Source organism: Podarcis melisellensis (assembly GCF_964234715.1).
Source record: "Podarcis melisellensis genome assembly, chromosome: 4".
Taxonomy (NCBI): Eukaryota; Metazoa; Chordata; class Lepidosauria; order Squamata; family Lacertidae; genus Podarcis; species Podarcis melisellensis.
Genome location: NC_138531.1, coordinates 103443518 through 103465049, shown reverse-complemented (window position 1 = coordinate 103465049; position 21532 = coordinate 103443518). Strand labels below are relative to the sequence as shown.

At 46.4% G+C, this 21532-nt stretch overlaps 2 protein-coding genes across 2 annotated transcripts in view; both read left to right on the top strand.

Moving 5' to 3' along the window:
- LOC309369090 (uncharacterized protein) overlaps positions 1-21532 on the top strand; it is a 63312-nt gene that overhangs the window by 1465 nt on the left and 40315 nt on the right. Inside the window, exons 2-4 of the mRNA XM_081909738.1 lie at positions 3621-4131; positions 4323-4404; positions 4678-4760. Coding sequence (XP_081765864.1) covers positions 3712-4131; positions 4323-4404; positions 4678-4760 — 585 coding nt within the window. The 5' untranslated portion in view covers positions 3621-3711. The remainder of the gene's footprint in view (positions 1-3620; positions 4132-4322; positions 4405-4677; positions 4761-21532) is intronic.
- On the top strand, positions 12347-14262 carry LOC309368806 (uncharacterized protein; the record flags this gene model as incomplete). The annotated part of the gene is made up of 2 exons (XM_081909111.1): positions 12347-12363; positions 12899-14262. The coding sequence occupies 2 exons, from the start codon at positions 12347-12349 to the stop codon at positions 14040-14042; spliced, it is 1161 nt and encodes a 386-aa protein (XP_081765237.1). The 3' UTR covers positions 14043-14262.

Genomic DNA, 21532 nt, shown 5'->3' with positions numbered 1-21532 from the left:
CATAAAGGAGTTGTGCCAAAGTTTTGTGGTTTTTTTTGTTTGTTTTTTATATAAATTTTTATTAAGGTTTTTTTTTAAATACAAATGCATAGTTAATAAACAACTTTGCTTATATAACATCTTTTCATTACTACTTTGGACTCCCTCACGTCTCCCGCTCCCACTTACATCGTTGTAAAATTTTTCCAAACAAATTATCATTTTGTTTACAATCTTAATTCCAATCATTTAAATACAATCTGTTCCTTTCTCCAAAAAGAAATGTATACTTTCCTAATTTCACTTATCGTCAAATTTCAGATCTAATTTAGTGGTAAACAGTTGTTTCTAATCTGGCGTCCTTATTAACATTCAACCAAATTACAATACTTTTGTAGATAAATCTTAAATTTCTTCCAGTCTTCTTCAACCCTCTCTTCTCCCAGGTCTCGGATTCTGCCAGTCATCTCAGCTAGTTGCATATAGTCCATCAGCTGCATCTGCCACTCTTCCAGTGTGGGTAAATCTTGAGTTTTCCAGTTCTTAGCGATGAGTATCCTTGTTGCATACATAAAAAATGTTCGGTCCTTCTTTAACACATTCTGGCCGACAATACCCAAAAGTAAGGCCTCTGGTTTCTTGGTAAAGGTGTATTTAAACACCTTTTTCAGCTCGTTATATATCATTTCCCAGAAGGCCTTCACTTTAGGGCAAGTCCACCAGAGGTGAAAGAATGTTCCTTCGTTTTCCTTACATTTCCAACATTTATTATCAGACGAATGGTATATTTTAGCCAATTTAACTGGGGTCATGTACCATCTATATATCATTTTCATTACATTTTCCTTCAGAGCATTACATGCAGTGAAGTTCAGCCCTATGGTCCACAACCTTTCCCAGTCTTCAAACATAATATTATGCCCAATATCCTGTGCCCACTTTATCATAGCCGATTTAACCATTTCGTCTTGTGTATTCCATTTCAGCAGCAAGTTATACATTCTTGAAAGTACCTTAGTTTTAGGTTCTAACAATTCTGTTTCCAACTTCGATTTCTCCACCTGGAACCCTAACTTTTTATCATTTTTGAACACTTCTTTAATCTGAGCATAATGTAACCAGTCTCGCACTTTGTCTTTCATTTTCTCTAAACTCTGCAATTTCCAATTGTCTCCATCTCTCTCTAATATTTCCCAATACTTTGGCCATTTGGCCTCCATATTGGGTACTTTTCGGGCCTTGGCTTCCAGGGGTAAAAGCCACCTCAGAGTTTTGTTTTCCAATAAGTCTTTATATTTTGTCCAGACATTAAACACTGCTTTCCTGACAATATGGTTCTTAAAGGCCTTATTGATCTTAACCTTATCATACCATAAGTATGCATGCCATCCAAACGCATTGTTAAAGCCTTCCAGATCTAGTAGGTCCGTGTCTTCGAGAAGTAGCCAGTCTTTTAGCCAGCAGAAAGCTGCGGCTTCATAATACAACTTTAAGTCTGGCAGGGCAAAGCCCCCTCTTTCTTTCGCATCCGTTAATATCTTGAACTTAATTCTGGGCTTTTTGCCCTGCCAGACAAATTTAGAAATATCTTTCTGCCACTTCCGGAAGCACTCCGTCTTGTCCACAATTTGTAATGTTTGAAACAAAAACAACATTTTTGGCAATACATTCATCTTAATGGCAGCGATTCGGCCTAACAAGGAAAGTTTTAGTTTTGACCAACTATCCAAGTCTCTCTTAATTTCCAACCAACATTTTTCATAATTATCCTTAAATAGACTCAGGTTTTTTGCTGTTATATTTACCCCTAGGTATTTCACTTTCTTAACCACAACTAATTCTGTCTCCCTCTGAAACCGTTCTGACTCTGTGTCTGTCAATTTTTTTCCCAACACCTTAGTTTTCTGTTTATTTAGTTTAAATCCCGCCACCCGACCAAAATCTTGAATCAGTTGTAATACTCTTTTCGTACTAGATTCTGGCTCCTGCAATGTCAAAACTAGGTAATCTGCAAAAGCTTTAAGTTTATATTGTTTCGCTCCGACCTGGATCCCTTCCACCAACCGGTCCCCTCTGATCATATTCAGGAGCACCTCCAGAACCGAAATAAATAGCAGCGGGGAAATCGGGCAGCCTTGTCGTGTTCCTTTTTCAATTTTAAACTCTTCTGTAACCACATTGCTAACTATCAGTTTGGCCTTTTGTTCTGAATATATTGCATCAATCCCATTCTCAAACCCCCGTCCCACTCCCATTTCCTTTAAATTTCCCTTCATAAATTTCCAGGATATGTTGTCGAAGGCCTTCTCCGCGTCTATAAAAATCAAAACTGCTTTTGTGTTTATGTCTGTTTGCAAAAGTTCCAATATGTCAATAATATTCCTTGTGTTAGCAAACATGTGTCTGCCTGGGAGAAAGCCTGCCTGGTCTTTATGAATTATTTCATTTAAAACCTTTTTGAATCTACTTGCCAAAACATCTGCAAATATTTTGTAATCCACATTTAAAAGGGAGATGGGACGGTAGTTCTTAAGGAGTTGTGCCAAAGTTTTGGCCTTGTATAGTTTTCGAGCTGCGGGAACGAAGAAGCCCCCTTGTGCTCTGAAAAATTTAAGGATACAATTTGTGGGTTTTTCCGCTGAACTCCCGATAGAGTTTATGTGTAGTTTGTTGGCTCCTGAGGTCTGTACCACCATTCCTAGATACTTGTAGTTTGAGACTTGTTTTAATTTATGGCCTTGGAGTTCCCAGCTTTTAAGCTTTGGTTTTGCCCCCAAAGCGAGTATCTTAGTCTTTTGATAGTTGATTTTGAGACATTCAAATTGACAGTTTGCTGTGAGCTTTCTTGGTGCCCTTTTGAGTCCAATGGGGGTTCTAGATAGAATTACTGCATCGTTGGCATATAGCAGGACCGAAATATGCCGATTTGCGAGCTTCGGAGGGTGGAGTTCTGAGTCATGGAGTGCAGATACTAAATTATTTAGACCGAAATTGAATAGTAGAGGGGCCAATAGGCACCCTTTCCTGACTCCTTTAGAGGTTTTAATAGGGTCCGTTAGGTGTCCTAGGCGGCTACACCTGACTCTAAGAGCCGTGTTTGTGTGCAGTGCCTGAATTAAGAGCAGAAGCTCTTAATTCTATGTAGGTACCCTGTAGTCTGTCCCAGAGTCTGGTTCTGGAGACTATATCAAAGGCTGCTTTTAGATCAACAAAGGCAGTGTATCGTGAGGCCGGCCTTTAGGAGAGCCATGTCACCTGGGCGTAGGATTCCAACCAATGTCTTCAAGCTACAAGAAAGGAGATTCGGACTCAACACACCTAGTCATTTTTCACTAGGAACCAATGACTCCCTTGTCAATCAGTTCTGATTTCATGCATTGACTGGAATGAAGGAGCAACCAGGCTGATTCGCCTCGCATTAATCTCTTCGCTTGACTCCACATTTCCACAATCTCCCTTCTAGAGGCCTACATCTCCTCCTCCTCCTCCTCCTCCTCATTTATAGAAAGATAGCTCAAAGTCTGGGCTGTGGTGCAGTCCTACCCTGGTTCCCAGCAACTCATCCATGCTTGCTCAGGGAACCTTTTTCTTCTCCTGATATTGTACAACTTTTGTAACAGAACAATGTATTTGCTTTGTAGGATTTGCTAGAGCTTCTCCTTAAGACAGACAGAACTTGGCAGAAGACCAAAAGGTTCCTTCCGATCTCTCAGAAGCTTCCTGAGAGCACAGATGGATGAGCGAGACACAGCTGGTCCTAGAGCAGGAAGAGGCCATGTCATCCAAACTGGGAGCAGTGGGGGATTCTGGGAAAACTCTGTGCAGAAGATCCTGGGTGAGGAGGATACTCACTGCTCAGAGGTGCAGAGCCAGCAATTGAGGCAGTTCTGCTTCCAGGAGGCCAAAGGACCCCGAGAGGTTTGCAGCCGACTCTACCACCTTGACCGGCAGTGGCTGAAGCCAGAAAGGCACACGAAAGCTGAGATGCTGGACTTGGTGATCTTGGAGCAGTTCCTGGCTGTCCTTCCTCCGGAGATGGAGAGCTGGGTGAGGGACTGTGGAGTGGAGACCAGTTCCCAGGCAGTGGCCCTAGCTGAAGGTTTCCTCCTGAGTCAGGCAGAGGAGAGAAGAGAGCAGGCAGAGAGAAAGCAGGTGAGAGAGACTTTCCTCTGGATACTCCCAAGGGGCTCCAAATAGGATGGAGAACATCCAAAAATGGTCTGCTGATGGCCCCTCCTTTTTCAGGGAATAAGATCTAACACCCTTAAAGTATCTGTCTTTGCGTTCTCTTTCTAATATTTCTCACCTTTCATGTATGTTTTGAATTCTTGTTGTTCTTTCAGAAAAGGGATCATTTTGCAGAAATGGACCTGGATTCCTGTGAGGCAGAGAGGCCTCCGTTGGACACCAGAGAGAGGCCTCTGGGTAAGGAGGAAGGTGGTTTTTCTCTGTTTGATCTCGTTCTGTTGGCTTTCCAACTCATCTGAGGGTTCTTTTCATCTTGGTTGTCTTTTGTTTTGTTTTTTGAGGGGTGGGGGTTGGGGTTCAGAGGAGGGGAGATGTATTTCTGCACACCTAACATGAAATGGGCAGAAACCTCCAACTGCACTCAGCAGGTAAGGCTTTCTCAAAGCCCATCTGTCCTGTTTCCCCTGTGAGAGAAGCAGGCAATCCTGCTTACCTTTTTTTCTCTTGCAGGTGACGGAATGATGCCGGCACGACCTCCCTATCCACGTTTTCATGGGGGCAGAAGGGAAGCAGTGGCTGTGGAACCAGATCAGGTCAGGGGAAGCTGCCTTGTGGGGACAGAGGCCGAGGGATGGAGCAATGTCATGGACTGGTTGGGCACAGAGGAGAGGTGGGAGGAAGCAGCCAGGGAACCAGGAACAGAAGTGTCACGGCTAAAATGGCCGCTGTTTCTTTAATGCGAATAAAGCTGGGTCAGCATGACTCAGCGGTCTGCACCAAGTTGTATATATAAGTGAGAAATGTTAGTTTGTTGCTGAGGCTGGTGTTTGGGTTGGTTGATGCTGGTGTGTGGAGTTATTCAGTCGTGTTTTGCACAAAGACTTTTAAGAATAAAACTCTGCAAGGATATTCTCGTGGACTCTTTTTGTGCCGACAAGGGTCCGAGGACCAGGCTGAAGAGGCAAAGGGAGGTCAGAACCTTTTCCTCCTTTTTTTTGCTTTTTACAAACACTGACAGGTTATGGGCCCAGTGTTTCTGAGCATGTGCAGAGTGCAAAATGACTGACAGCATCTCAGCAGGGAGCTGGTGAGTCCTGGTGGTGTATGGAGCCGGTGGCTGTGCGTTGGAGCAGTTGGTGGCAAGCTGTAACTGTCTGCAGCGACGCTGGAGCAGCTAGGATCTGAGGACCAGAAAAGCACTCAGCGTCGGCTACTGGAACAGTTTGAACTGCTAGAGGACCACAGTAGGCGACTCACAGAGCAGCTACACCAGTTGCAGAGCCAGGCGGGACCTGAGGGTCAACAGAGGCAGCAGCTAGAAGCCGGTGAGTGCCAGCCAGGACCATCTAGTGGGACTCTAAAGAGAGAGTCTGGAGAGTTTGCTGGAGGCCCCACAGAAGGGGCTCAGCAAGCACCAGCAGAGATGGCAGATTTCCAGTCTTCCCAAGTTGTAAATATTGGGGGAGGCATCCCTTTTGAACTTCTCTCAGAAAGCAACTGGCTGAGTTGGTCAATTAAAATGCAGCAGTTGTTAAGGAGAGATGTACTATGGGACTGTGTTGAAACTGAGGTTTTGAGGACTGACTCTGCTGAGAAAAAACGGCTAGATGAAAGGGCTCGTGCCCAAATTATGCTGTGTTTGAGCAACTCTCAGTTATTGCATGTAGCAAATGCCAGCACAGCGTTTGAGTGCTGGAATTTATTAAGGGCAATGCATGCCAGAGAAACTGCTGGAACTATAATTTCTCTGACCAGAAGGCTGTTCAGGACTGTTATGAAAGAAGGTGAGAGTTTGGCAACTCATCTTCAAACGCTGAAATCTCTGTTTCTTCAACTACAGCAGAGAGGTAAGCGTTATGATGAGACTGACCAAACCTACATTATTCTTTCAAGTTTGCCTGAAAGCTGGTTGCCCGTGATTAACAGCATGGAGAGTATGCGTCCCCGAGATCTGACCCTTGAGTATGTGGTTGGAAGATTGACCGAAGAAGCAGAAAGAAGGTCAGATAAACAAGCTGAACTCCAAGAGCGGAGGAATTACAGTCGAGGGGGCCAGCAGCAGAATCTGCCAATGGAGCAACGCCAAGGTTTGGACTTGGCCATGGCAGTGAGGAGATGCTATAGATGCAACCAACCCGGGCATCTCCAACGTCAATGCAGGGCAAGACTTCCAGGAGACGACGTGGAGCAGAGACAGCAATCAACGCAGAAACGTAAGCAGAAGGGGTTCTCTTCAGAGAAGAAGAACACGCGTTCTGCTCAGTTTGTTTCTGCATTTTCTCGAGAGGAGAGGAAGATACCTCGAGGAACATGGTTGCTGGACTCTGGGAGCAGCAGGATTATCTGCAACAGTCGGGAGGACTTTAAGACCCTGGGGAAGCCAGCTGATGGAAAAGACTCAATTTATCTTGCTGATGGTCGTAGAAGCAAGATTGATGGCCAGGGAACATGTTTCCTGCAGTGCTTGAACACTACTCTACCAGAGACTCTGTTTGTCAGCAGTTTGGACTATTGTTTGCTGTCTGTAAGCTGTTTGATTAATGCAGGGTATAGTGTTAACTTCACACGGGATGGCTGTCTGATAAAGAATGGAACTCAGGTATGTGGCCATGCAAAGTTGGAAAATGGGTTATATGTAATGCAGGACAAGCCTGTTAAAGCAGCCCAGGTGGTTCAGGATAATTTGCCAGTTCATAAGGGGTGTGTACATGAACTGCACAGAAAACTGGGTCACGCCAATTTCCGTGTGCTTTCAGAGATGCAAAAGGTGTGCAAGAACCTAAAAGTAAACAGCTGTAACTGTTTCCTAGATTGCAATGTATGTAAAATGGCCAAATCTAAGAGGAAGCCTGTGGCTTCTAAAAGTGACAGAGTATCTAAAGAGGTTTTAGAACTTGTCCATTGTGACGTGATAGGCCCTTTTCCACAGAAGACTGAAGGAGGCGCCAGATATGCTTTTCTGGTAATTGATGATAAATCACGTTTTAGTTGGTTGTTTTTGTTAAAGCAGAAATCTGAGTGTTTCCCCACATTCAGAGAATGGGTTGCCCAAGCTGAAAAGCTCTTCGCTCGCCCTGTTGTGCAGTTGCAAACAGATAGGGGTGGAGAATTTCTGAACAAACAATTTGGGACATGGTTGCGACGTAAGGGGATCACTCATCGTTTGACTAACCCTTATAGCCCTGCTGAAAATGGTCTGTGTGAAAGGCGTGGGGCTGTAATACAGTCAGTAAAGGACTGCCTGCTAGTGGATGCAGGATTGGGTCACAACCATAGGCTGTGGGGCGAAGCTTTTCTGACAGCGAACTTTTTGATTAATAGAACCTGGTCTAGCTCTATAAAAGATATTCCTTATCGTGTGTTGTTTGGGAAAGAACCAGAGTGGACAATGCTCCATAACTGGGGTGCTTGGGCACATGTAAACATCCCCAAAGCTCAGCGCCAGAAAGGGGGTGCTAGAGCGCAGAGACTGCGGTTTGTGGGATATCAGTCCTATGGCAAAGGGTGGCGTTTCAATTTACGCCCAGGACGAGTAGTTCTGTCACGAAGTGCAGACTTCGCTGACCAGGACAGATGGACTGTGATCCATGCCAACCCAGATTGCCTACTGCCCCTGCAAGTAAGAGAAGAGGCTTCTTCTCAGCCATTGGCAACGCAGGAGCAAGAGGAGGAGGAGGCACAGATTTCCCCAAAAGATGTGGCAAAAGATAATACTTCTCTAGAGGAAGAGGAAGAAGAGCCAGAGATAAGGGGGGAAGAAGAAGTAATAGTGCCTAGGCGCTCCCAGCGTTCAAACAAGGGTGTACCTCCTCAGCGTTTGACCCTAGGAGGAGTGAGAGTATGCAATGTGAGTTGTGTGGAACCACAAAGTTATAATGAAGTCTTAGACTTACCCCCTGGGGAACGTGCTTTGTGGGAACAAGCTATGAAAGAAGAAATGGACTCTTTTAAACGTAACAAAGTGTTTGAGGTCATAATGCCGCCACCTGGTGGCAGAGTGGTGTCATGCAAGTGGGTTTACAAAAGGAAAACCCTTGCATCTGGGGAACCACGTTTTCGAGCCAGATTAGTAGCCAGAGGGTTCACTCAGATTAAAGGGGAGAGTTATGATGAAGTGTTTTCTCCCACTGTAAAGAGTGAAACTTTTCGCTTAATGCTTTCCATTGCTGCTGTAAGACAACTAGCAGTGCACCATTTTGATGTTGATGCTGCATATCTGCATGCAAATTTAGACCATGAAGTATTAATGAGACAACCCCCTGGGTTTGAAGAGGAGAATGGTGCAGTCTGGCGTTTGAGAAAGGCTGTTTATGGTCTCAAACAAAGTGGAAGGTGTTGGAACCAGTGTTTAAATGAAGCCCTTGTAAAACTTGGTTTTAAAAGGAGTGTGGCTGATCCATGCCTGTACACCAAGGGATCAGGCAACAAATATCTAATGCTCTTAGTCTTTGTTGATGATTTGCTTGTGGCAGGGAGTTCCACAGATGAGATCCAGAAGCTCACAAGTCAACTGGAAAAGAGGTTTAAGCTTAAAGCCTTGGGGCCTGTAAGCAATTACTTGGGAGTAGAAGTAAGGCAGGAAGCTGATGGAAGCTTCCTATTGAGTCAGAAAGAGAAAATTCTTCGCTTGATAGAGCAGTTTGGCATGGAAAACTGCAAGCCAGTTCAGACTCCCATGACACCAGATTTCCCAAAGACAGTGTGTGATGATAAATTTGATCAGCCTGAGTTGTATCACTCAAAAATAGGATCGCTGTTATATTTAAGCCAGTGGTCAAGGCCAGACATTGCATGTGCTACAAATGTTCTGAGTCAACGTGTATCTAAACCCAGTACTGCTGATTGGTGTGCTTTGAAAAGGCTTATCAGATATCTAAAGGGGACATTAAATGTATGTTTGAAGATATCTAGTACACAAGACGAAAAACTAGAAGTATTTGTTGATGCGGACTGGGGAAGCTGTGTAGCTACCAGAAAACCTACAAGTGGAATGGTTATGATGTTTGCCAATTCCATAATTGGATGGAGGTCAAAGAAACAAGGATTTGTTGCAACCTCATCCTGTGAGGCAGAATATGGGAGCCTGTCGCTAGCATGCAATGAAATCATGTGGTTTATACAGATACTAAAAGATCTAGATTGTAAAGTTGATTTGCCTATCCAAGTGTATGAAGATAGCCAATCGTGCATTGCATTAGCGGGCTCGGAAATAATGAAATCCGCATCAAAACATATTGCTATCCGTCATGCGAATGTTAGAGATTGTGTACAGAATGGGGTAATCAAACTGGAGTATTGTCAATCACAAGATAATATTGCTGATTTGTTCACCAAGCCTTTGCCAGCAACATGCCATAATGAACTGATGACAAAACTGGGTTTATGTATATAATGTATGTATGTATTGTTTCTGTTGGGGTTTTTCGCATTTAAAGAAACAGAAGGGGTGTCACGGCTAAAATGGCCGCTGTTTCTTTAATGCGAATAAAGCTGGGTCAGCATGACTCAGCGGTCTGCACCAAGTTGTATATATAAGTGAGAAATGTTAGTTTGTTGCTGAGGCTGGTGTTTGGGTTGGTTGATGCTGGTGTGTGGAGTTATTCAGTCGTGTTTTGCACAAAGACTTTTAAGAATAAAACTCTGCAAGGATATTCTCGTGGACTCTTTTTGTGCCGACAAGGGTCCGAGGACCAGGCTGAAGAGGCAAAGGGAGGTCAGAACCTTTTCCTCCTTTTTTTTGCTTTTTACAAACACTGACAAGAAGATGGCTCAGAGCCCAAGGAGTGGAGGTGGAGGAAGGATGAGCAGTCAGAGGGAGAAGAGGGAGAAGGCTGGGAAGAGGAGGTGTCAGAAGCTGAAGAGGTAACAGGGCTTAGTGAGCTGGGAGACTCTGTGGCAGAATCCAGTGCAGAATCAGAGGCAGAAGAGGAAGGAGGCGAGTGGGAGGAGGAAGGTCGAGAGGCACAGGTGAGTCAGGAGGAGGAGTCAGCGGGGGCTCCTTCTCCTTCTGCCAGAATCCACCCTCCCTGCTTGTCTCTCAGAGCCAAGAGAGGTCTAACATGGAGGAGCAAAGGCAGGCTGCACACTGGCGCACTGTTCAATCGCTTGCCAGAAACCCCAAAAAAGAGGGGACTTGGAAAGCTGTGGGGAGCCGGGGGCCTTCACTCTCTGCAACTGCTTTTGTGGAGGAAGAGGCTCGAAACTCAGCCAAGTCTGTAAACATCGTGCTCTTGCTAATAAAGAGTAAACTCCAGCTGTGAAGTGTGGGATTTCCTGCCCATATGTGACTCCAGCCTTCTGAATGTTTCCAGTAGGATTCATCTGTAGTTGCAGTTTTCATAGAATCCTAGAGTTGAAAGGGACCCCAAGGGTTATCAGGTCCAACCCCCTGCATTGCAGGAATCTCAGCTAGATAATCCAAGACAGATGGCCTTCCAAACTAGGCTTCTTGTATTTCTATATTCATCAGTGAATGCTAAAATAGGCTTCTAAGAAGCGGACAGACGATAACAAATAATTTCCAGGATTCACCTAGCTAGCCCTATCTGCTGCAAAATGGGGCCTGCTCCCCAGTCCTCCCCCTCTCCATGCCCCCATGAACCCCTTGAATTTGGATCTAGGGCATTGGGAGGGAACCTCCCCAGAACAACGCACGAGGAGAGGAGAGGAGAAAGTGGATCCTTCCATCGGGGAAACTGGAATGCTTGCGTAGGCAGAATAACGTAAACATAAGCTGGAGTACGACCTATTTGCACAAAGACGAATACCCATAGTTAAAATGCAGAATGAAAGAAATCATTTAAAGCGTTAGAATAGGTACCCATAATTAAAATGTACAGCAAAGGAATCATGTTGAAATAACACAGCAATTAACAGGAAGGAAATAACAGCGCATTGTGTAGCAGATCATATTTCTGCTGTCTCAGAGGAGGACATTTCCCTTTTTCTTTTAGGGTCCAGTGTGCTTTGAAGATGTCGCTGTTCGCTTCACGGACGAGGAGTGGGAGTTGCTGGATCCTGACCAGAGAGCTCTGCATAAGGACGTCATGGAGGAGAATCGGGGGATCGTGGCCTCTCTTGGTAAGCCTCCGTGTGGGATCGTCCTATCTGCCAGGAAATTCAAAAAATACCTCTATGTGACAAACCTCATATATTTTCACAGCGCCCCCTACAACACCTGGGAACCTAACACCCCCACAAGAAATAGTAGGTTACAGTTTTTTCTGTGAACAATCTTCCTCCAGTTCTGCCTCCTTCTGCCACAATTGGGCTGATCTGAACTGCCCAGGCATCTTAAATGTCGGCTTCAGAATTGTTAGAATAGATAAGTAGCTTCTGTCAGGATTTCTGTTTTTGTTTTTGCTGCTGTCAGTCTTGGGTTGACCAAAGAGACGACTGACATTGGCGATGGAGGGGATGCCATGACTGGGCCAAACAACATCTGCCCCAGAGAAGAGCCAGGCTGACTGAATCTCAGGTAGTACTAGCAGTGAAAATAATAATATTAATAATAGTTTTTATATATACCCTGACCATCTGGTTGGGTTGCCCCAGCCAATCTGGGAAGCTTCCAACACATATACAGTCGTATTTCTGGTTGCAAATGGGATCCGTTCCGGAGATTCGGCCAGATCCCGAGGTTTTCGCAACCCGAGGATCACTGTTCTGGGCATGCGCATGGATTTGTCGCTTTCATAAGCTGATGTTTATATAACCCGAGGGTTACGTAACCCGAGGTGCTACTGTATAAACATGAAACAGTAATAATAGCATCTAAAACAATGAAAAAAGTACATTTTTTTTACAAAAAGTACAAAAATTTTAAAATGCGTAACTTACTTCAAACAAAGCAACATTTAACCAACGATTAGAATCCAATAATAAATACATTGGTTTATTGCAAATAACAAAGGTAATGAAGACTGCCTTCTCTACAACAAATTTAATGAACATTATTCCCTAACTGGCGTCTCCATTTGTTCCTGAGGCGCTAATCCCTTTTTCTCTCCATTGCAGATTGTGATGAATTGGAAATCAAGAACAAAGGTGACCACAACACAATCTGCAGAGTGGAGAAGTCACGTAAAAATTTGGAATGTGGAAAGAGCTGCAGTCAGAGCTCCCATTCCAGTTCCCATCAACGAAATCTCATTGGAAAGAAACCCTATCAGTGCATGGAATGCGGAAAGATATTCAGTAAGAGATCCTCTCTCACTTCCCATCAAAGAATTCATACAGGGGAGAAACCCTATCAGTGTGTGGAATGTGGAAAGAGCTTCAGTCACAGCCACAGTCTCACTGCCCATCAAAGAATTCATACAGGGGAGAAGCCCTATCAGTGTATGGAATGTGGAAAGAGCTTCAGTACGAGCTCCAATCTCACTTCCCATCAAAGAATTCATACCTGGGAGAAACCATATCAATGCATGGAATGTGGAAAGAGCTTCAACTACAGCTCCTCTCTCACTTCCCATCACAGAATTCATACAGGGGAGAAACCATATAAATGCTTTGAATGTGGAAAGAGCTTTAATAAGAGCTCCGATCTCCGTAAACATCAAAGAATTCATACAGGGGAGAAACCCTATCAGTGTATGGAATGTGGAAAGAGCTTCAGGCAGAGCTCCAATCTCACTTCCCATCAAAGAATTCATACCTGGGAGAAACCCTATCAATGCATGGAATGTGGAAAGAGCTTCAACTACAGCTCCTCTCTCACTTCCCATCACAGAATTCATACAGGGGAGAAACCATATAAATGCTTTGAATGTGGAAAGAGCTTTAATAAGAGCTCCGATCTCCGTAAACATCAAAGAATTCATAAAGGGGAGAAACCCTATCAGTGTATGGAATGTGGAAAGAGCTTCAGTCAGAGTTCCGATCTCACTTCCCATCACAGAATTCATACAGGGGAGAAACCCTATCAGTGTATGGAATGTGGAAAGAGCTTCAGTATGAGCTCCAGTCTCACTTACCATCAAAGAATTCATACCGGGGAGAAACCCTATCAGTGTATGGAATGTGGAAAGAGCTTTAGTATGAGCTCCAGTCTCACTTTCCATCAAAGAATTCATACAGGGGAGAAACCCTATCAGTGTGTGCAATGTGGAAAGAGATTCAGTCAGAGCTCCGATCTCGCTTCCCATCAAAGAATTCATACAGGGGAGAAACCCTATCAGTGTATGGAATGTGGAAAGAGCTTTAGTATGAGCTCCAGTCTCACTTCCCATCAAAGAATTCATACAGGGGAGAAACCCTATCAGTGTGTGCAATGTGGAAAGAGATTCAGTCAGAGCTCCAGTCTCACTACCCATCAAAGAATTCATAAAGGGGAGAAACCCTATCAGTGTATGGAATGTGGAAAGAGCTTCAGTCAGAGCTTCAATCTCACTTCCCATCAAAGAATTCATACAGGGGAGAAACCCTATCAGTGTATGGAATGTGGAAAGAGCTTCAGTCAGAGCTCCAGTCTCACTTTCCATCAGAGAATTCATACAGGGGAGAAGCCCTATCAGTGTATGGAATGTGGAAAGAGCTTCAGTATGAGCTCCAGTCTCACTTCCCATCAGAGAATTCATACAGGGGGGAAACCCTATCAGTGTGTGGAATGTGGAAAGAGCTTCAGGCAGAGCTCCAATCTCGCTAAACATCAAAGAATTCATACAGGGGAGAAACCCTATCAGTGTATGGAATGTGGAAAGAGCTTCAGTATGAGCTCCAGTCTCACTTCCCATCAGAGAATTCATACAGGGGAGAAACCCTATCAGTGTACAGAATGTGGAAAGAGCTTCAATCAAAAGGCCAGTCTCACTTACCATCAAAGAATTCATACAGGGGAGAATCACGGAATTGTAGAATATTTGAGCTTGAAGTGATCCCTGGTGCAATCTATTCCACCCATGTGATGCAGGAATAGCAAGTAAAGCATCCATAACAGATGACCATCCAACTTCATTTGAAAACCTCAAAGAATGGAAATTCCAGCACTCCCATGGGAGTCCAATACACTAACAGCTCTTGCTGTCAAAAATTTCTTCCGCATCTTTAGTCAGTCTTTTTTAAAAAAAAAACTTGAAGGCATTGGTTTGTGTCCTACCCTGTGGAGCAGGCGTCCTATTGGGAAGACCCAGTTCTCTGAGTGCATATTCTGGAAGTTGGGCAATAGGCGCAGTACAGGATTCCTTTTGGTGTACAGAGCTCCCCACTGCACCAAGGATTCCCTGCCCGAGTTGCTCCAGGTCATGGCGGATATTCTCCTGGAGACACCTAGTTTGGTTGTCCTAGGGGATTTTAACATCCACACCGACACGACCTTACAAGGGGCCGCTTGGGACTTCGTGGAAAGCATGGCCTCCATGGGGCTTTCCCTGAATATGTTTGGCCCAACTCATAGTCGCGGACATGCCTTAGACCTGGTGTTAACCTTATTGAGAATGCCTGCCGGAAGGTGAAAACGAGATGCAAAGAGCCAGAAAATCATTATTGGGACTCACAATTTCTCTAAAACAAAGAATCACCAGAGAGCCAACGGCATCTTCCCTGGCTCAGAAACAGAACAGGTTGAGGAAGCCAAGAAAACGGAGCAAATAGAAGAAGCAGTGAGTAACAACGTTGGGGGAACCTTACCCCACTTTAAGGAGGATGACAATGACCCGACCCCCCTCCTCACAGAAAAAGCTAATCCATCCAAGAGGGCAAGAGCAGGAGCAGGAGGGATTCCTCCCACTCCTAGCGCTGACCCACCCATGCCTCTAGAACAAGATATCAGAGGAGCCTACTTTCAACCGATTTCAGATAAGTACCCCTACCAAGAGATTTGCATCTTGTCTGCAGAAATTATGGTTCTGGTTCTCCAAAGACTGAATGAAATCCTCACCAAAATAGTTAACATTGAGAAACAATTGGATACTAGCTCCTCCCCTTTAAATGCCCAAGGGCTTAAAAGGATGATAAGAAATGACTTTGTTAACAACTCACCAACTCAATCTATGGATGAAGTGAGGTCCTGTCAAGTCTTGCAAACGAACCAGATAATGCTTGAGATTCACCGATACACTCATAGATGGATGAACCGCAGACAAATTACTATGTTCTTGTCTCAGTTCCTGAATTACCATTACCGAAATGTAGCTCTAGAAAATTTCCACTTCCTGCCTACTGTGAGAAACACCATGCGCTTATTTATGACCTTTAGGTCATCAGCCCTCCCATCTCGACTCATGGAGATAAAGGATACTCTATGGTGGTTCCATTCTCTCCGCCCAGTGAGGGTATTTAAGGACGAAACAAGGAGGCAATTGCTCCCTTGCATAGAATCAAAGCTATTGCGGATAAAGGAAACCAAGCTCAACACTAGAAACACTAATTGCCCAAAGGAAGAAAAGAACTCTGCAAGCCTAGAATTACAAGACCTGAAGAAGAGGCTAATGAGTATAAAGACTGAGATTTCTACCCAAAATATAAGGACAGTAGAGCCTAGAGCACAATGTTTAAAGACGTCCAACAGCTCTTTATCCCATGGAAAGACATCAGTGCAACTCCCTGTTCCCTTTTCAAACGACACCGAATTAGATGAGGAATTTGGCACCTCCGACATTTCTATGGCAACAACACCTAAAGAACTCTATGTTGCTGACAATCTGGAGATATCCAGCACCAAATCTACATCTGGACCTTTGCCTAATGTTCCAAAAACTTATCAGAATGATCAGCCTTCTCTACTGTACTCTTGGCGAGACAGGATGGACAGATCTTCCAAATTCGAATCTGGCTCTTTGTTGGCCAGTGATCCACATCTTATAACACATACCTCATTAATACTTCCACAGCCACAGATAGAACCAACAATCCTCCAATTAACCCAGGAGGGAGAGGGGGATTGACAGTTAACGAAACACCATGGGACTGTCCTCCCCGCTTGGGGTGTGGTTGGTTGGGTTCTATCTTCTAGGGATACTTACCCTATCAAACCTCCACCTCTTCCCCATACCATTTTGACCCAGGAGTCCTGGCCCAAGGATGACTTGTTATTGAGGGGATGATACCCATCTATTGGGGAGGGTAGTATGGGATCTGGGATTTCCACAATTGAAGGGCTAGGGAGGAATGGCGGTGGGGCTAGATATCTCTATTGGTGAAGGGCTTCGAGATGCAGTGATCCTCGAACCCCTTCCAATCTATGCCCCATCCCAAAGGATGAGGGTAGGGCGAGCAAGGATTACCCACCTCCGTCATTGGTGCTTTGCAATGCCAGGTCCATAGGCAACAAAACCGCCACAATGCATGACTTTTTTCTCACGGGATTGACCTGGATTGCGTGACGGAGACCTGGGTACGGGAAGGCGAAGTAGTCTCCCTACATGAGAGAACACCCACAGGTTTCTGTCCTCTATCAATCGCGGACTGTGGGTTGGGGGGGAGGAGTAGCGTTGTTATTCCGGGAGGATTGCTCTTTCAGAGCTCTGCCATCCCCGGCGATCTCCGGCATTGAATGTGTTGGTCTCGTGTGGGGCACCAAGGAGAGCTTGGATGTCTGGCTGGTGTACTGACCACCCAGCACACAGGCAGCCACCCTGTCAGACCTGCTGGAGGTGGTGGCGGGCTGGGCCTTGGAGTTCCCACACCTACTAGTTTTGGGAGACTTCAACGTCCATGCCGATGCTGCTCCCTCCTCACAGGCTCTGGACCTAGTGACTTCCATGGCAACACTAGGGCTTTCCCAGTTTGTTTTGGGCCCCACTCATCAAGCAGGCCACACGCTGGATCTGATCTTTGGGGCTGGCATAGATGTGATCATGCTCCCCCCTGTGGAAGTGCCATGGTCTGATCACTACGCTCTGAAAGCCAAGATTGACTTTCCGCTCCTCCCCGGCTCGGGTGGCGAACCTATTTGGGCTCGTCCGCGAAAACTGATGGATCCTGATAGATTCCAACAAGTCTTGCGGGACCCTGCTCCTCCTGGCGACTCATTAGATGACCTTGTTGAGGACTGGAATAACCGGCTCTTGGCAGCCATTGATGAGATCGCGCCTAAGTGCCCTCTGCGACCCCGTCGAAACCAGGCCCCTTGGTTTACTAAGGAGCTCCGGAAAATGAAGCGGGATCTCAGACAGCTAGAGCGAGTATGGCAACGGACTCGTGACGGAGCCTCAAGAACATCTTATAGGACGCTTATGAAAGCCTATGAAATGGCTATGAAAGCTGCTAAGAATTCTTACTTTGCAACTTCCATTGCATCCGCTAGCTCTCGCCTGGCACAACTTTTTAGAATAATTAGGTCAATAACGTCCTTAGGAGGACAACCAAATTTAAGCACAAATTCAACCCACAGCTGTGAGGCATTCGCGAGCTTTTTTGTGGAGAAAGTCCTGTTGCTCCGCTGTGACCTCCCTGCCAATTTAGATACAGTGACTGAACTGGAGGCCCCTCAACTGACCTCAGGTCCAGTGTTGGACCATTTCGATCGGATACTCCCAGCTGACGTGGATAGATTCCTCCAAGTTAGTAGGCCCACCACCTGCCTCCTTGATCCGTGCCCATCTTGGCTGATTAGGGAGTGTCCAGATGTTGCGCGGACCCCCCTGGTTGAAATTATCAATTTGTCCCTTGACACGGGGACATTCCCAGGGGAACTGAAGGAAGCAGTGGTGTGTCCACTCTTAAAGAAAACTTCATTAGATCCCTTAGACCTATCCAATTACCACCCAGTTTCAAATCTTCCATACCTGGATAAGGTAATTGAGAGAGTGGTTGCTGAACAGCTTGGTAGGTTTCTGGAGGAAACATTGGCTTTAGATCCATTTCAGTCCGGGTTCTGTCCTGGTTTTGGGACCGAGACGGCTCTGGTTGCCCTAACAGATGATCTCCATAGATAACTGGATTGAGGCGCGTCAGGACTGCTGATCCTTTTAGATTTGTCAGCAGCCTTTGACATGGTCGATCATGATCTTCTGGACCACTGCCTCGCAGACGTAGGGATACAGGGCATAGCCCGTAACTGGCTGTGCTCTTTTATCTCTGGTCGGGCACAGAGGGTGGCACTCGGGAGGGAAATGTCATCGCACCATTCCTTGGTGTGTGGAGTGCCGCAGGGTGCAATTCTCTCCCCAATGCTTTTTAACATCTTTATGTGCCCCCTTGCCCAGATTATCCAGAGCTTTGGGCTGGGCTGTCACCAATATGCTGAAGACACTCAGCTCTATCTGCTGATGGATGGCCACACTGACTCGGCCCCGAACATACTGACCAGATGCTTGTAAGCTGTAGCTGGATGGTTTCGTGGGAGCCGATTGAGACTAAATCCTTCGAAGACAGGTCCTATGGCTGGGTCGGGATGTCATGGGGATGAGGGACCAACTCCCTTCTCTTGCGCCCATGGTTTTGAGGGTCCCCGCATCGCCGGCGCGGTGGGACCCAGCCCCTGCCTAACCCTCCGGAGCTTGGAGGGAGTCCGCCATTCAGCGATGGCGCCAACCCGGAAGTCCTTGTGGGGGGGGGGCCAATTAGTGCCATTGCCTTCCGTTAAGAGTTTGGGTGTAATCATTGACGCCTCCCTTTCCATGGAGGCGCAAGTTACAGCAACAGCCAAGGCGACATTTTTCCACCTTTGCCGCATCAAGCAGTTGGTCCCTTACCTTTCCCACCCCGACCTGGCCACAGTGATCCATGCGACGGTCATCTCCAGGCTTGACTACTGTAATTCGCTCTATGCGGGGCTGCCCTTGAAGCTGTCCCAGAAACTCCAGCGGGTACAGAATGCTGCAGCGAGGCTCCTCACGGGGTCTCTGCCATGTGAGCATATTCACCTTGTGCTTTTCAAGCTGCACTGGCTCCCGGTAGAGTACAGGGTCAGATTTAAGGTGCTGCTTTTGACCTTTAAAGCCCTTCACGGCCTAGGACCCTTGTACCTACGGGACTGCCTCTCCCGGTATGCCCCACGGAGAGCCTCAAGGTCCATAAATAGCAACACCCTAGGGTCCTGGGCCCTAAGGAAGTTAGATTGGCTTCAACCAGAGCGAGGGCCTTTTCAACTCTGGCTCCGGCCTGATGGAACACTCTGCCTCATGAGACCAGGGCCCTGCAGGATCTGATTTCTTTCCGCAGGGCCTGTAACACAGACTTGTTTCGCCTGACCTTTGACTTGGAGCCAATTTGATTCCCTCCCTCTTTCTTTTTTCTTTCTCCTGCTGCGAAGAGGCTAAATTTTAATATTTTAATATTTCAATATGTTAATATTGTATTTTAATTTTGTTTTTAAATTGTAATCATTCAACTTGTTTTTATTATTGCTTGTAAGCCGCTCTGAGTCCGGCCTTGGCTGGGGAGGGCGGAGTATAAATAAATAATTATTATTATTATGGATGTTCGTGATCTGCCACGGTCAGATCACTTCCTGGTGCAACTGGACTTCTCCGTGAACCTTCCCCTCTGCAGAGAGGTGGGACCGATTCAGATGGTCCACCCCTTAATGGATCCAAATGATTTCCAGTGGTTGGGGATGTTTTATGCCATGTTGATGGCCTTTCAGTTGATTCCTGGTGGCCCGCTGAAATGTGGAGTTAACCAGGGCTATTGACTGTTTGGCTCCGAAGCACCCTCTCCGATTGCATGGAGCTCGGACAGCCCCGTGGTTTTCCCCGGAGCTGAGGGTGATGAAACAATCGCTGAGACGGCTAGAGCGCCAGTGGCAGATAACCCATTCTGAAGCTGACCAGATACGGGTTAGAGCTCAATGTCGAGCCTACCAAGTGTTGATAGTGACGGCAAAGAAGACTTTCTTCACCGCCTCTATTACATCTACAGAAAACAGCAGCAGGAGACTCTTTCAAGTGCTTTGCAATTTAGCAGAACCACCTGCTCCAGTAGGGCCCAGTACAGGCCACATGATCTCCTGCAATGATTTTGCAAAGTTTTTTTGCAGACAAAGTCGCTCAGATTCGAGAAGATGTAGACTCCACCATGGGAGCAGGGCGGGAGAGTGCTAGAGCCCTGTCTAGTCAAGTTGTGTGGTATCAATTCCAATCTGTTACCCCCGAGGATGTGGACAGGCTGCTTGGACGAGTGAAACCAACCACTTGTCTCCTTGACCCTTGTCCATCCTGGCTTATAAAAGAGAAGGGCTGGGCGATGGGCTTCGTGGGGTGGTGAATGCTTCCGTGAGGGAGCCTTCCGGGACCCATCTTTAGATGCGGCCACGATGGCCAAATATCGCCCAGTCTCAAATCCTCCATTCTTGGGCATGGTGATTGAGCGAATGGTTGCTGAACAACTCCAGGCACGCCTGGAGGAAGCGGACCATTTGGATCCCTTCCAGATGGGATTCAGGCCTCAACATGGGACTTGAAACTCCCTTGGTCGCGCTGGTTGATGATCTCTGGTGGGTTAGGGACAAAAGTGAGAGCGGCGTTTGATACCATCGACCATAACATCCTTCTGGAGCGTCTTGAGGGGCTGGAAGCTGGGGGCACTGTCATACCGTGGTTCCGCTCCTTCCCCCTGTGCTGTGTTCAGAAAGTGGGGGGGGTGAGTATTCAGACCCCTGGGCTCTCACTTGTGGGGTGCCTCAGGGATCCATCCTCTCCCCAATGCTTTTTAACATATATATGAAGCTACTGGGAAGGATCATCAGGGGGTTTGGGCTGGGTGTTCATCAGTATGCGGATGATACCCAGCTCTACCTCTCTTTTAAATCAGAACCAGTGAAGGCGGTGAAGGTCCTGTGTGAGTGTCTGGAGGCAGTTGGGAGGATGGATGGCAGCTAACAGATTGAGGTTGAATCCTGACAAGACAGAATTACTGTTTTGGGGTGACAGGAGGGGGCAGGTATGGAGGACTCCCTGGTCCAGAATGGGGTAACTGTGCCCCTGAAGGACCAGGTGCGCAGCCTGGGAGTCATTTTGGACTCACAGCTCTCCATGGAGGCACAGGTCAAATCTGTGTCCAGGGCAGCTGTTTACCAGCTCCATCTGGTACGCAGGCTGAGACCCTATCTGACTGCAGACTGCCTCGCCAGAGTGGTGCATGCTCTGCTTATCTCCCGCTTGGACTACAGTAATGCGCTCTACAATGGGATACCTTTGAAGTTCTACCCAGACACTTCCTATCTGCTCAAAGGGCCTCTGCTGCACGATACCAAATGTAACAATTCACTGATAAATGCATCTATGTACTGGCTCACAGGGAAAACTTCAGAAATTCATCTAGACCTGTGAGCTCAGCTCCTCAGCAGCCCCTCTGCCTGAGGGATAATCCCTGGCATCCTGATACCTGAGTGCCAGACAGGTAGCCATTCCAGAAATAACAAACCGAGAGGAAGACAAAAAGGTGTGATTGACTTGGCTGGGAAACAGGGAATATCCGCCCACCC